The 15,092-nt window shown below is 45.1% G+C and overlaps 1 protein-coding gene across 2 annotated transcripts in view; it reads right to left on the reverse strand.

The window, feature by feature from the left end:
- The window catches only part of LOC118389124 (phosphofurin acidic cluster sorting protein 2-like), a 97,186-nt gene that overhangs the window by 17,721 nt on the left and 64,373 nt on the right, over positions 1 to 15,092 (reverse strand). For both annotated transcript variants that reach the window (XM_035778905.2, XM_035778904.2), the window contains exons 9-18: positions 12,449 to 12,600; positions 11,935 to 12,028; positions 9,290 to 9,379; positions 6,595 to 6,746; positions 5,547 to 5,679; positions 5,215 to 5,319; positions 4,632 to 4,738; positions 4,156 to 4,310; positions 3,695 to 3,805; positions 539 to 641 (exon numbers count right to left, since the gene is read on the reverse strand). In XM_035778905.2, the coding sequence (XP_035634798.1) occupies positions 539 to 641; positions 3,695 to 3,805; positions 4,156 to 4,310; positions 4,632 to 4,738; positions 5,215 to 5,319; positions 5,547 to 5,679; positions 6,595 to 6,746; positions 9,290 to 9,379; positions 11,935 to 12,028; positions 12,449 to 12,600 (1,202 nt within the window). The remainder of the gene's footprint in view (positions 1 to 538; positions 642 to 3,694; positions 3,806 to 4,155; positions 4,311 to 4,631; positions 4,739 to 5,214; positions 5,320 to 5,546; positions 5,680 to 6,594; positions 6,747 to 9,289; positions 9,380 to 11,934; positions 12,029 to 12,448; positions 12,601 to 15,092) is intronic.

The following is a 15,092-nucleotide window of genomic DNA, read 5'->3' on the forward strand; positions in this document are numbered from 1 at the left end:
CGCAAAATATGTGCTGTCAAAGTGTAGTCGACATGTTGATATTCTGTTGGTGCTAATTTGAATAAACAAATGTTGTCGATGTCATTGAATGTGGTTGAAATTAGCAATACTGGTTGCTTTATCCAAAAATAAATTCATGAGAATGTAGCCACTAAATGTAATAATCTGAAGTGTAGAGGGAGCACTTGCTATACAATAGATAATCCAAATATAGTTTAAGAGCATAATAGAATACAAAACTATCTACATACATAATATCTACATTTTACCAGACATTTCATAAACACACACACATGCACACGCGTGCATTGGCACACACACACCCTTAAATATCCACCATTCATGCTGCACTCACATGCATGCACACGTTTGCTTTCTTGCACTCACATGCATGCACACGTTTGCTTTCTTGCACACACACACACACACACACACACACACACACACACACACACACACACACACACACACACACACACACACACACACACACACACACACACACACACACACACACACACACACACACACACCTTACCTTTTCTGTTTGTAGGTGAGCATGGCCTCAGAGATGGGACACTGGTGTGAAACACTGGCCCCAGCCAGGTACTGAGAAACGCGGCCTGCCACATCAATGTTGTCTTGGGAAACCCAAAGTGGAGGGCACAACCTATCATGTTTTTGTTTTTACACCCTTTTTAAATCTCATGTATTACTATTTTTATTAGTTTATTTTTAATGTATTGTATTATCATTCAACACCTACAGTAATGCAACAGTAGAAGCATCATAATATACGAATATTGTGTGTATGTGAGCATATTACACTTAAAGAAGTATTCGGTAAAGCTTCCTGCTATGAATACCCTGTACATAAATAATAACTTACATATTTTGTAATCATGTTTTTAATAAATAAATACAATATTATAATTATAACAAACTACTACATTTTAAGAACATTTAGAAAGACTTAAGCAAATTTGAAGAAAAGGATGCCTAAATTTTATCAGCATATCGACTGTAGTACTCGTGCTGCTAAAACACAAGACCACTGTCACTCCAACTTCCGGGATGCATACAAGGCCCTCCCCCGCATTCCTTTCGGCAAATCTGACCACGACTCCATTTTGATCCTCCTTTCCCATAGGCAGAAACTTAAACAGGAAGTACTCGTGCTAAAGACTATTCAATGCTGGTCTGACCAATCGGAATCCACGCTTCAAGATTGTATTGATCACGCAGACTGGGATATGTTCCGGGTAGCTTGACGAATATACTGAAACAGTAACTGCCTTCATCAGGAAGTTTATAGGAGATGTTGTACCCACTGTGACTATTAAAATCTACCCTAGCCAGAAACCGTGGATAGATGGCAGCATTCGGGCAAAACTAAAAGCGCAAACCACCGCATTTAAACATGGCAAGGTGTCTGGCATTATGGAAGAATACAAACCGAGTAGTCATTTCCTCCGCATGGAAATCAAAACGTCAGTGTAGAGACAAAGTGGAGTCACAATTCAATGGCTCAGACACCAGACATACAGTTGGGAGAACAAGTATTTGATACACTGCCGATTTTGCAGGTTTTCCTACTTACAAAGCATGTAGAGGTCTGTCATTTTTATCATAGGTACACTTCAACTGTGAGAGACGGAATCTAAAACAAAAATCCAGAATATCACATTGTATGATTTTTAAGTAATTTATTTGCATTTTATGTCATGCAATAAAATGCAAATTAATTACTTTAAAATCATACAATGTGATTTTCTGGATTTTTGTTTTAGATTCCGTCTCTCACAGTCGAAGTGTACCTATGATAAAAAATTACAGACCTCTACATGCTTTGTAATTAGGAAATCCTGCAAAATCGTCAGTGTATCAAATACTTGTTCTCCCCACTGTATGTGGCAGTGTCTACAGACAATCACAGACTACAAAAGGAAAACTAGCCACGTCGCAGACGCCGATGTCTTGCTTCCGGACAAGCTAAAACCAATGAGGAGATGGGAGAGGCCGGATTTGCAGTGCGTTGACGCGAGTGGTGTGGTCAGTACGTAACACAGTGCCACCGATGCGGCCCGCTATGGGCTCTCCTTCTCAATGGCCGACGTGATTAAGACATTTAAACGTGTTAACCCTCGCAAGACTTCCGGCCCAGATGGCATCCCTAGCTGCGTCCTCAGAGCATGCGCAGACCAGCTGGCGGGTGTGTTTACCAAAATATTCAATCTATGCCCGTTCCAGTCTGCTGTGTCCACATGCTTTGAGTTGGCCACCATTGTTCCTGTACCCAAGAATGCAAAGATAACTGAACTAAATGACTATCACTCCATAGCACTCACTTCTGTCATCATGAAGTGCTTTGAGAGGCAGGTCAAGGTTCATATCACCTCCATCTTACCTGTCACCCTAAACCCACTTCAATTTGCTTACCGCCCCAATATGTCCACAGACGATGCAATCGCCATCACACTGCACACTGCCCTATCCCATCTGGACAAGAGGAATACCTATGTAAGAATGCTGTTCATTGACTCAGCATTTAACACCATAGTACCCTTCAAGCTTCAAGCATGAGGCCCTGGGTCTGAACCCCGCATTGTGCAATTGGGCCCTGGACTTCCTGAAGAGCCGCCCCCAGGTAGTGAAGGTAGGAAACAACACCACTTCGCTGATCCTCAACACTGGGGCCCCCACAAGAGTACGTACTCAGACCCCTCCTGTACTCCCTGTTCACCCATGACTGCGTGGCCAAGCACGCCTCCAACTCAACCATCAAGTTTGCAGACGACACAACAGTAAAAACAAAATAACCTCTCACTCAATGTCAACAAAACAAAGGAGATGATCGTGGGCTTCAGGATACAGCAGAGGGAGCATCCCCCCATCCACATCGACGGAACAGCAGTAGAGAAGGTGGAAAGTTTTAAGTTCCTCGGTGTACACATCCCTGACAAACTGAAACGGTCCACCCACACAGACAGCGTGGTGAAGAAGGCGCAACAGCGTCTCTTTAACCTCAGGAGGCTGAAAAATGTGTCTTGTCACCTAAAACCCTCACAAACTTTTACAGATGCACAATTGAGAGCATCCTGTCAGGCTGTATCACCGGCTGGTACGGCAACTGCACCGCCCACAATCGCAGAACTCTCCAGAGGGTGGTGGGTCTGCACAGCGCATCACCGGAGGCAAACTACCTTCCCTCCAGGACACCTACAGCACCCAATGTCACAAGGATTCCAAAAAGATAATCAAGGACAACAACCACCCAAGCCACTGCCTGTTAATCCCGCTACCATCCAGAAGGCGAGGTCAGTATAGGTGCATCAAAGCTGGGACAGAGAGACTGAAAAATAGCTTCTATCTCAAGGCCATCAGACTGTTAAATAGCCATCACTATCACAGAGAGGCAGCTGCCAAAATACACAGACTTGAAATCATTGGTTACTTTAATAAATGGAACACTAGTCACTTTAATAATGTCACTTTTAATAATGTTTACATATCTTGCCTTACTCATCTCATGTGTATATACTGTATTCTATACTATTCTACTGTATGCTCTGACATTGCTCATCCATATATTTACATATTCTTAATTCCATTCCTTACTCGTGTGTATTGGGTACATGTTGTGAAATTGTTAGATATTAATTGTTACTGTTGCTGCTCCAGTTCTCTGCTGTACCTGATGTTGGGGCCTCGAGTCTGCCAAACAAGTCCCTCCAGCCGGCGTCCATGAAGATGTTGTTGAACTTGCTGTCGAACGAAGACATGTGTTTGGCCAGAGGATGAGTGCCTGCAGAGGGAGGAGCAGACTGATTAGAAGGCCACAGGAAAACAAAACGGAGTCCAACTTTTCTAGTCTGTATGTTGTTAGCCTGCTATGATACCCAGGGTTGTATATGAGATCTGTTCCTGTAACTAGTGTTTTGCGTGCAGTTTTCCGTTTGACGTCAATGTATGATTTATGGGAGCCTTGAGTTATGTGTGCAGAATTGTAAATAGGCCATTATTTTCTATTGTTTGTGGACTTTTCCAATGCACGAATGAGAGTTTAAATGTATCCCCTAAATCTACTGAATTGAAATGGAATTGACGACTAACCCGAACCTGGACTCCATGGCGATCGGCTGAATTGCTGCTTACCGACAGGGATGACCAGGAAGCGGATATAGCTGAGCCAATCAGGCGTCTTGTTGGCCAGCTGCTCCACGAAGCACCTGAGGATGGTGCTGAGGTAACTCTGGTCTCCGGCCACCGCCACTTTGATGGTGGGGGGTGTCTGGGCATTGCAGTTACAGCTAGTCAGAGAAGTGGGGGGGAAACATTGAGAAACAGTAACTTGTTTCCACTTTATAACATTATTTCCCCTTTATTCTGCGCTGTAATGGAAAGTGCTACCAAAACGTTTCACATATCAAAAGTTATACGGGCCTAATCATGACCATCATAAGATCCACTCGCCTTGGTGACCACTGAATTAAAATCCACATTAAAAAGTCTACAAGAAACATTTACATTTTTACAACGAAGCCTAGTTAAAGTGAAATCTATTTGTTTCTCTGAACTACAACCATTGAATTAGAAAGAGAACATGTTCTGCAAAGGAAGTGAGTTCTTACAATCTCTGGATCCTGGTGACGATGGTGTTGAAGGCTGCATGGACATCCGCACCAGAGATGGTGCACACGATAGGCTGGCTGTGCTCATGGAGAATCTCAGATAGATACTGCAGGGAGGGAGGGAGGGAGAGACAGAGACAGAGAGAGACAGAGACAGAGAGAGAGAGGTGAGATGGGGCTTGGGATAAACTGAGCTTGTCAACCAGAAGCCGACTCAAAAGACCTCAGGTCTGTGCGTGTGAGTGTACATCAACGCACGGCTGTGTTTGTGAGCGCACATGCTCCAGAGTTGCATTATGTTTACATAACAAATGGATTCCCCCCTGATTGCTAAGCCTATCTCCAGCTAGGCTTAGAGATATGAATGTCTAAAAATACCTGGTCTGGCGCATGTTCCTAAAAGGAGTATGTTTGTTGAGTGCACAGCTGACGCTATTGCTACTGAGTAGCATAATACACTACAATTTGTTAATTGAAAAAAAGTGGATACCAACTGTTTTGAATCATTTTATATGCCCAGATAGTATCCTTGTTTTTACCACATAACTTGGCACACAGACCCCCACACACAGAAGTAGCCTACCTGGCCCTGCCAGTCTGTGGTGTTGATGAGGATGATGCTCTCTGGGAGCTGCTCGTCAGAGATAAGGATCTGGTTGAGCTGGTCGTACACTGACTTCCTGGGGACCTGGCGGAGGAAGAGGCAGAAGTCAAAGAGATGGTCTATCTGTAAACACATATGTTGATATTGTACACACACACACACACACACACACACACACACACACACACACACACACACACACACACACACACACACACACACACACACACACACACACACACACACACACACACACACACACACACACACTAGCTTACTTTACTATTGAGCACACACTCACTCACACACACCTGGACAGCGATCCTGGATTCCGGGGATGTCTCGCTGTCAATGCTGCTAGTCCTGTCACTCTGTGCCTTGGAGTTCTGCCGGTCCTTCATGGACGTGCTCCTAGGACGCCTCTGCAGCTTGTTCTCTGTTTTACTGTGGACCACAAACAGGCACGGACCCAATGAAGCACTGAGCCACAACTGAGCCAGGTTGAGCCACTGCTGAGAAATCTTAATAAATAAAAAATCTCCATAAATTCTAAGTAGTAGATATGCCTACAGCAGAACTCCTCAGACAATCCTGGCCATCAAATCATCCCCCGTGACTCTCCCCAGCAAAAGCTTTTCAAGCTTTTGTTCTGGAAGCATTTTGTGAGCACAAAATGTCTGTCACGCATTATCAATGTGGTTGCTGTAAGCCAGCTACACATTCATGTTTGAGTTAAATTATCCTTGCACAATAGAGAAATGTACAAAGACACATGTGCAATGTCTGTACTAGGCAGATTGCTTATTCAATGGATCAGACTTTGGTTCATCAGATGAATAGAGCGTCGGTGGAAGTGGTGCTAGGCGACGTCCTACTGCTGATTAGTTTGTTTATAGATAGGCGTAGCGGGGGAAATCACTGTATGGCGCTGAACAACCAGAGGTAGACCTGATCTTTCCCTCTCTTTCTCATTCCGTCTCTCCCCCTCTCGCTCTTCCTCCCCCTCTCTCATCCCATCAATTTTATTTAGGGCATGTGTCTTATCCAACTCAGGCCCTGGAAAGCTACTGGGTTTGCAGGCTTTGTTCCAGCCCAGCACTAACACACCAGTTTCAAATAATGAACTAGTCATGATCAATCTGGATCACAGTTAGTGGTATCAGGTGCATTAGTGCTGGGTTGGAATAAAGCGTGCACACCCATCCTTGTTTAGTCAGAGTGTAATGGATAATAAGCAGCACTTTGTGTGTGACTTTGTGTGTGACTGTGTGTGTGACTGTGTGTGTGACTGTGTGTGTGCGTGCGTGACTGCAAACATGCGTGAATGCATAAATGTCATACATGCAAGTGAGCAGCTACCTGGGCGACATGAGTGTCTGGGACTCGGTCTTGCAGAGTTTGGCCACTGGGCCGGGCAGTTTGTCCGTGCTCAGGTCCCAGCTGGTAGGGGTGGGGTTGGGGTTAGCCTCACCTGGCCCTGTGCCAGCCCTAGTCTCCTCATCCTCCGCGTCCTGGACATAATGGGAGAAATATAGTTCAAAATATATACAGGAATGTAGAGTACATACTAGGGTATTTCACCCATTCATTGGATTTCCATCCGCTGCACAGTGCTCCCGCGGGTTCATTTCTCTCCCTGGAGATGAATTAACACTTTACTTAAGAGTCCTTTTCCAGTTGGTATTGTCAGTGGGAATTCACTGACACCAGAGACACAAGTCATGAAGGTTCACCCTGTGCGACCTGTTTTACAGGTAAACTCAATTATCTGCATCCCATACGGCACCCTATTCCATTTATAGTGCACTACTTTTGACCGGATCCCTACAGGCCCAAAATGAGTACACTACATAGGGAATATGGTGCCATTTTGCGGTGCAGTCATTGAGATCATTGTTTCCTCAATGGGATCATTCCCAAGAGGTTGCAACCAAAACCAATACGTAACAGACGATGAAATGCACATAGTACATAGAAAAAAGCTATTTCTGTGCAGGGTACCCGTTGTCGATGCATTTCAATGTGTTGTCATGGTGACCGTGAAAACATAACATAACGCCTGGCAGATGTCCGTGAACACATTCACATGAAGCTCAGTGTGTGCATGTAAGTATCATGTGTCCGTGTGTGAATGTGTGTGCATGTAAGTATCATGTGTCCGTGTGTGAATGTGTGTGCATGTAAGTATCATGTGTCAGTGTGTGCATGTAAGTATCATGCGCATGTAAGTATCATGTGTCAGTGTGTGGATGTGTATGCATGTAAGTATCATGCATCAGTGCATGGATGTGTGTGCATGTAAGCATCATGTGTCAGTGTGTGCATGTGTGTGCATGTAAGTATCATGTATCAGTGTGTGGATGTGTGTGCATGTAAGTATCATGTGTCAGTGTGTGGATGTGTATGCATGTAAGTATCATGCATCAGTGCATGGATGTGTGTGCATGTAAGCATCATGTGTCAGTGTGTGCATGTAAGTATCATGTATCAGTGTGTGGATGTGTGTGCATGTAAGTATCATGTGTCAGTGCGTGGATGTGTGTGCATGTAAGTATCATGTGTCAGTGTGTGGATGTGTGTGCATGTAAGTATCATGTGTCAGTGTGTGCATCTGTGTGTATGTAAGTATCATGTGTCAGTGTGTGCATGTAAGTATCATGTATCAGTGTGTGGATGTGTGTGCATGTAAGTATCATGTGTCAGTGTGTGCATCTGTGTGCATGTAAGTATCATGTGTCAGTGTGTGGATGTGTATGCATGTAAGTATCATGTGTCAGTGCGTGGATGTGTGTGCATGCAAGTATCATGTGTCAGTGTGTGCATGTGTGTGCATGTAAGTATCAAGTATCATTGTGTGCATGTAAGTATCATGTGTCAGTGTGTGCATGTGTGTGCATGTAAGTATCAAGTATCATTGTGTGCATGTAAGTATCATGTGTCAGTGTGTGGATGTGTGTGCATGTAAGTATCATGTGTTTGGCCACTGAAAATCCCATCCTTGGGCCCCAAACACAAGCCTCCTCAGAATCTCTCCTCCTCCCCCCCCTCTCTAAAGAAATGCTTTGTCAGGTGCCCCTCGTTGCCGGGGTTCCCGGGGTGAACGATTGCAGAGGAGGCAACGGAGCGCGAGAGACAACGATGAAGAATAACAAACACTGCTCTTCTCACGGACGAATACATACGCTGACGCCCTCTCTACAGCCAGCTGGACCTGGGCCTCAGAGTGGTGTCGGTGTGTTTATACATCATGTGTGTGTGTGTGTGTATGTGTGTGTGTATGAGTGCGCTTGTGTGTATGTGTATGTGTGTGTGTGTGTACACCATGTCTGTGTGTGTGCGCGTGCATGTATGCTTGTGTGTAATAATGGAGGTCTTTGTGGTAACAGTGTAAATGTACTCTTGTTCGCATCAAACTGGTCGAGTGGAAGATAAACAGATGGGAGCTGATTTATGATAATGGACAAAACAGCCGTGCAGAGAGAGAGAGAGAAGAGAGAGAAGAAAAATGTTTAAGAACCCCAGATCTATTTCTCCCCCATGTCTACCATATTTTGTTCTGTCTACATTTTAGGAATGTTTACTGACAATTGCTGTTTCCATCAGGCCTGTGTTGAGTTTTTTATACAACAGGTACATTACTTATAAAAATGGTTGGATGGAAACACGGTCAGTCAGAAAGAGAGAGAATGGGGGAAAAAGACAGGTAGAGAGAACAACAAGACATTAAACGAGAGAACAGGAGCGAGTTGTGGCAAAGAGACAGGCAAAATCAGAGACAAAGTGGAAAGAAAGAGAGAAGTACTAGAAAATCCTGAGACAGAGATAGCAGCCCAACCACTGAGGAAGAGAGAGAACAGCAAAAGAGACAAAGAGCACTTGGGAACAACACAAAATATGTTAAGCCTATAGGGATCCTCCAGATTACCCGCTGTAGAGTAAAGTTGTCCATAGACACTGATCTTGGGTCAGTTTTACCCCACCTATGGTTAAGGTCAGAATTGGGGGAAGGGAAGCTGATATTAGAGCTGTCCCTAGGTGCAGCTTTCCCACTCACCCCCGCAGGAGACTCCAATCCGGCGCTGTCGTCTGTATACTTGGTCCCTATTAGGACTTTGGCCCTGTCCGGGGTCAGCAGATCTCCACCCTAAAAGGAGCAGAACACAGGACGCAGTTACCAAAACTGCCTGCTAGGGGGCGCCCTTGAGCATATCCTAATTCCATGTCTCTAATATAGAAAAATAAATCACATGAACTCTATTCACAGTGAGCTTTCATATGCGCCAGCTGGCAGCGAAATAGCGGACTACTAACCCTTAGGTGGCTGGCTACCCCCTTAGCTGGCTACATTTCCTTGACACAAGCTGCATCAGACTTTCAGGAACACACTGTATTCATGACATTTCTATCTGCAACATTCCACAAGTTTGCTTACTTAAAGCTGGAATCCTTAATGGTGAAACTGTCCCATTTCTTTGTGATATTACAACAACAAAGAAGTTACTGCAAACAAAGAACACCCTTTTCTTCCCTACGACATCATTGCATGTGCAATACAACAGTAAAATATGTACTGACATTTCTTTTTACCCACGTCCCGCGACGCTCCTCACCGCTTCATCAACAAAACGAATGGCGGTGGGTCAGACAGTGGAACTGTTTCCCCTACTGCGGAATCCATCTTTAACGTGCGCAAGGGTCAAACTCTGAAATGCCTTTATTGATACTTTGTGCTCACATATTTGATGAGACAATCAATGTTCTCGCTAGAATAGATCCATATTTTGTGGCCATGTTTGACCCGCTTGAATGAGCGACAATTCCTCCTCAGGACAAATCATTTCTGCAGGGCTTAGGACACCGTGCACGCAGAATCGATCTGGCCTTACTCAATGTCTGACACTCACACTAAGAAACCACCCACACAGTTACAAGGTGTCTGGTGCAGTACACAGTACTACCTTACATACAATTCCGAGAATATCCAGGAATAACCGTCTAAAATGCCTGGCATATGGATGCCACATATAATTGACTATTTAAAGGGTATAGCTAAAAATGTACCTAATCTAAAATACCTGGCATATGGATGTCAAAAAGAATGTAATATTTTTAAGGATAGTTCACCCAAGCTACAAATGTACCTAAACTAAAATGCCTGGCATATATATGGATGCCACAAATCATTACTATTTAAAGGGATAGTTCATCCTTTCGAAATGCACGGGGCTTCATTTATCAATCACATGTAGCCACAAATCTGTTTGTAAACTATGTGTGAGATCATTTCCACACAGATGTATTTGCTTGAGAGTGTGCACATTTAGGCACAGCCATGACCATGCGTAAGCACAGTGCCAAGTGGTAGAAAAAGGGAAATGCTTGTCAAGCATAGAATTGGGAAAATAAACTGAGTGTACAAGACATTCAAACGCATGCCATTCTGGTGCACATTAAAGTGCTATCCCAACGGACACTTTTCAGCGGGAGCTTGCTGATCGGTATCTCACATCCCTGGAGGAGCCAATGTTTCGCACGCAATCATCAGCAAAACGAACTGTAACATACCATTTCCATCGCACAACAGGTTGAAGTCAAGAGGGGTTTCTTTGCCATCAATTGGTTCCCAAATACGAACGGAGCAATAGACGGCACCCACGTCGCCATAAAAGCACCATCCCAAAATGAGTTCAACTAGGTGAACAGAAAAGGCTTCCACTCTTAACGTATAGGTTATGTGACATGTAAAAAAACGCTGCTGAATGTCATGGCCGGGTGGAACCCACGACTCGTTCATTCTGCAGAACAGCAATGTTGGTCTATACGCCTACAGGAGGGAGCTGTTGAGGATGGATGGCTTATTAGTGACCGTTGCCTACTCATTGAAGTATATTTGCCATTGTTAAAGCAACTTGAATTGTCCTCTTTTTGTAGCTATGTTTTTATTTTTACTGGTCAAACCACAACTGAGCAAACTAAATAAAACCTTTTGGTTGTACTCTATTTCAGTCTAGGAGCAGTTTGTTTTCTTAGCTTGTTTTGGTTGCGCCGTTGTCGACTATTGAATGGTACGGCGTTGTATATTACCTACTGGCATTAAAGGGATGATTTTGCTCATATATGGTTAATTGGGGGTGTTTCGAAACGCAAATAGCCAAGGTCGTGCACAAGCACTGAGGCTGAGAACATTTGGTATTTATCAACGGTTACCTCCTACTGGTGTGTGTATGACGCTCGTAGGATTGTTTGATAAAACACTTTTTCTATTCGATTTTTAGGAATAGTTTCTATGCAATGTTGATAAATGATGCCCCTGGGATATATATGGATGTCACAAATCACTACTATTTAAAGGGATAGTTCATCCAAGCTACAAATGTTCCTCATCTTATGGATAGCTAAATAGAGATAAACCTGGAGATCTAAATAGACAATGGATCTGGATAGTCAGCAACCTACCCATGTTTGCATAGCTTTAGAGCATGTGAGCGTTGTTGGATTTTTAAAAAACAATGGGAGCGGTAGGACACATGTTAGCATTAGCATGCTAATCCAAATTCTATTAAAAAGATAGTCCTATAGAGTAACAAACAAAAACATGTGTGTGTGTGTGTCAATGTGTGTGGCGTGGGATTGTTGTGACCTTATGCTCCAATTGCAACAAAGAGGAGTGAGTGTGTGTGTGCGTGTGTGTTTGCTTACGATGCAGGCCAGGTCCCTGGCCTGGCTCTTCTGACTGTGCAGACTCCCAATCTCAGTCTGGGAGCTCGAATGGGACATTCCCTCAAAGAAGGGCCTGGGTGACAACCACATAAAAAAAAACATATTTGAAACTTTCAGAAAAAATACATACTTGAGAGACTGTGCTGAGATGGGTAGTAGGGACACTAACTTGTGTACCCATTTAGGTCATGTTTTCATACTAGTCATTCAGCTGCAGTTGTCTTTCACGTTTCTCCCCTGCAGCAACTTTCTTTTCTCTCTCTTTTGATTTGATGTACAGTAACAATGTACAAATAAACTCCCCTTAACACTGTGGAAAATATGAGTCTTCACTTTGACTAAAATGTGTACATTATATGGGGCCCTGTTTGAGTTTATCTGTACTCACAACATTTCGTGCGTACATATTTGAGTGTAGGTGTACTGGCGACATGATGTGGGGCCCTACTTTAGTTGAGGTGTACAGTACTGATAACATTTTGCAGAACCTTACTTGAGTTTGGGTTTGGGCGTGCTGAGGACACTCTCGTTGTCCTCCATCTCAGGGCCGCTGTCACTCTGGTTGTAAACCTCCAGACTATCATAGAGCAGGTCCAGATCCTCCTCCACCTCCTGGGTCTGGTCCACTGGGTCCGAGTCCAGAACCTAGCAACAACAAATGGACAGTGAAATAATCAGTCAATCAATCCATCAGTCAATCTTTTATCCATCCATCCATCAACCAATCAAATCACTTCCAAAGAGCAAGTAATAGCACACTGGCAAGGAATAACTCCTTTGGCTGATGGAGTTGAAAGTTCAGAGTAGCATTGGTAACTCAGAAAATAGTATACATACACCACCAGTTTATTAAATACACCACCCTGTTCACAAAAATGGTTCGCTCCTACAGACAGTGACAATGGCTTGCTATATAAATTAGGCAGACAGGCATCCAGTTACTGTTCCATTGAATGTCCGAATGGGCAAACGAGTGACCTAAGCGACTTTGAGCGAGGTATGATCTTCGGTGCCAGGCGTGCCGGTTCCAGTAACTCAGAAACGGCCCGGCCTCCTTGGTTTTTCACGCACAAGTGTCTAGGGTTTTACCGAGAATCACGCGACGAACAAATATAACATCCAGTTAGCGGCAGTCATGTGGGCGAAAACAGCTCGTTGATGAGAGAGGTCGAAGGAGAATGGCAAGAATCATGCAAGCTAAGAGGCGGGCCACAAACAGGCAAATAACGCCGCAGTACAACAGTGGAGTGCAGAAAGGCATCTTGGAACGCACAATTTATGGGTCCTTGTCACGGATGGGCTATTGCAGCAGACCACCTCACCGAGTTCCATTCCTATCAGTTAAAAAAAAGAAGAAGTGGCTCCAGTGGGCACGCCATCACCAACACTGGACAATTGAGGAGTGGAAAAACATTGCCTGGTCTGATGAATCCCAGTTCCTGTTGCATCATGCTGATGGCAGAGTCAGTATTTGGAGTAAGCAGCATGAGTCCATGGCCCCATCCTGCCTACTGTCAGCGGTACAGGCTGGTGGCGGTGGTGTAATGGAGTGGGGAATGTTTTCCTAGCGTAGGTTGGGTCCTTTGATACCAACAGATCAATGTTTAAACTCTACACCTTGTAGAATCCATGCCACGAAGAATTCAGGATGTTCTCGAGGCAAACAGGGGTTCAACTCGGTACTAGATGGGCGTACCTAATAAAGTTTATATATCTTTAGCCATACTGCTATTGTAACAACATGATGAATACATTTTCTCTACAATAGCAAGTTGTTTTCTTTGGAAACATGACAGGTCTCAATGGAGGAAATTGGAAGTTTTCCATATTTCCCTTTGAAGTTGACAAACAGCTATAACAGTTATTTGGAATACCGTGCACACACTGTCACATGATATGTACATGCACACACTGACACAAGCTATTGTAATGGAATATGCATACAGAATGTGTCACGAGTCCGACCGAGGGTGTTTCCCCTTCCCGGGCGGTTGGCGCTCGGCGGTCGTCGTCACCGGCCTATTAGCTGCCACTGATTGTTTTTCCTCCCCTCCTTGTATGTTTAGTGGTAGCACCTGTTCATGATTGAATCAGATAATTAGTTTGTCTTTATTAGGCAGCCGGCCCGCCTGGTTGTTGTGCGGGATTATTGCAGTGTAACCTTCGGCTCTGTTGTTAGAAGTACGTGTTAGTGCCTGGTCGTTACGTTTTCTGTTGTACATTCTCATTCCCTGTGTTTGGGGCCGTTACTATTGTGAGCACCCTGGGATGCGTTGGCGCTATTAAAGACGCACAGCTTTGCACTCACTGTCTCCTGCGTTTGACTCCACACACCTACGACACCTGAAGTGTTACAGAATCCCGCACCTGAAATCGAATGGAGTCAGCAGGAGCAGCAGCCAACCCTCTCCCATCGATGGAGGAACGGGTTCTCCACCACACCACCATTCTCCATCGGATCGGATCCGCGATGGATCAAGTGATGGAGAAAATGGACCGATGGGAGAGGAGTGGTCTCCTCTCTCCACCTTCGGCACCCCCGACTCCGGTCTCCCCATCACTCGACTCCAGCACCCTTCGTCTGACGCTACCGAGGGCTTATGATGGAGCGGCGGCGGGTTGCCAGGGGTTTCTGCTTCAGCTGGAGCTATACCTGGCCACCGTTAGACCCCCTCCCTCAGGAGCGGAGAGGGTGAGTGTCCTCATCTCCTGCCTCACGGGTCGTGCTCTGGAGTGGGCGAACGCAGTCTGGAATGGCCCAGACTCAGCGCGGGAGCACTACCCAGAGTTTTCCTGCCGCTTCCGTGCCGTATTTGATCACCCTATAGACGGCCGAGCGGTGGGAGAACGACTTTTTCATCTCAGGCAGGAGAGGAGGAGCGCCCAGGATTACGCGCTGGAGTTCCGGACCTTGGCAGCCGGATCTGGGTGGAACGACAGGGCCCTTATGGACCACTACAGGTGTGGTCTCCGAGAGGACGTCCGCCGGGAGTTAGCGTGTCGGGACACCACTCTGTCACTGGATCAGCTGATTGACATGTCTATTCGACTGGACAATCTGCTGGCTGCCCGCGGGCGTTCAGAGAGGGTCCTGTGCGTTCCACCACCCGGCCCCTCCGCTCCCATTCCGATGGAGT

This window comes from Oncorhynchus keta, chromosome 10, assembly GCF_023373465.1.
Source record: "Oncorhynchus keta strain PuntledgeMale-10-30-2019 chromosome 10, Oket_V2, whole genome shotgun sequence".
Classification (NCBI taxonomy): Eukaryota; Metazoa; Chordata; class Actinopteri; order Salmoniformes; family Salmonidae; genus Oncorhynchus; species Oncorhynchus keta.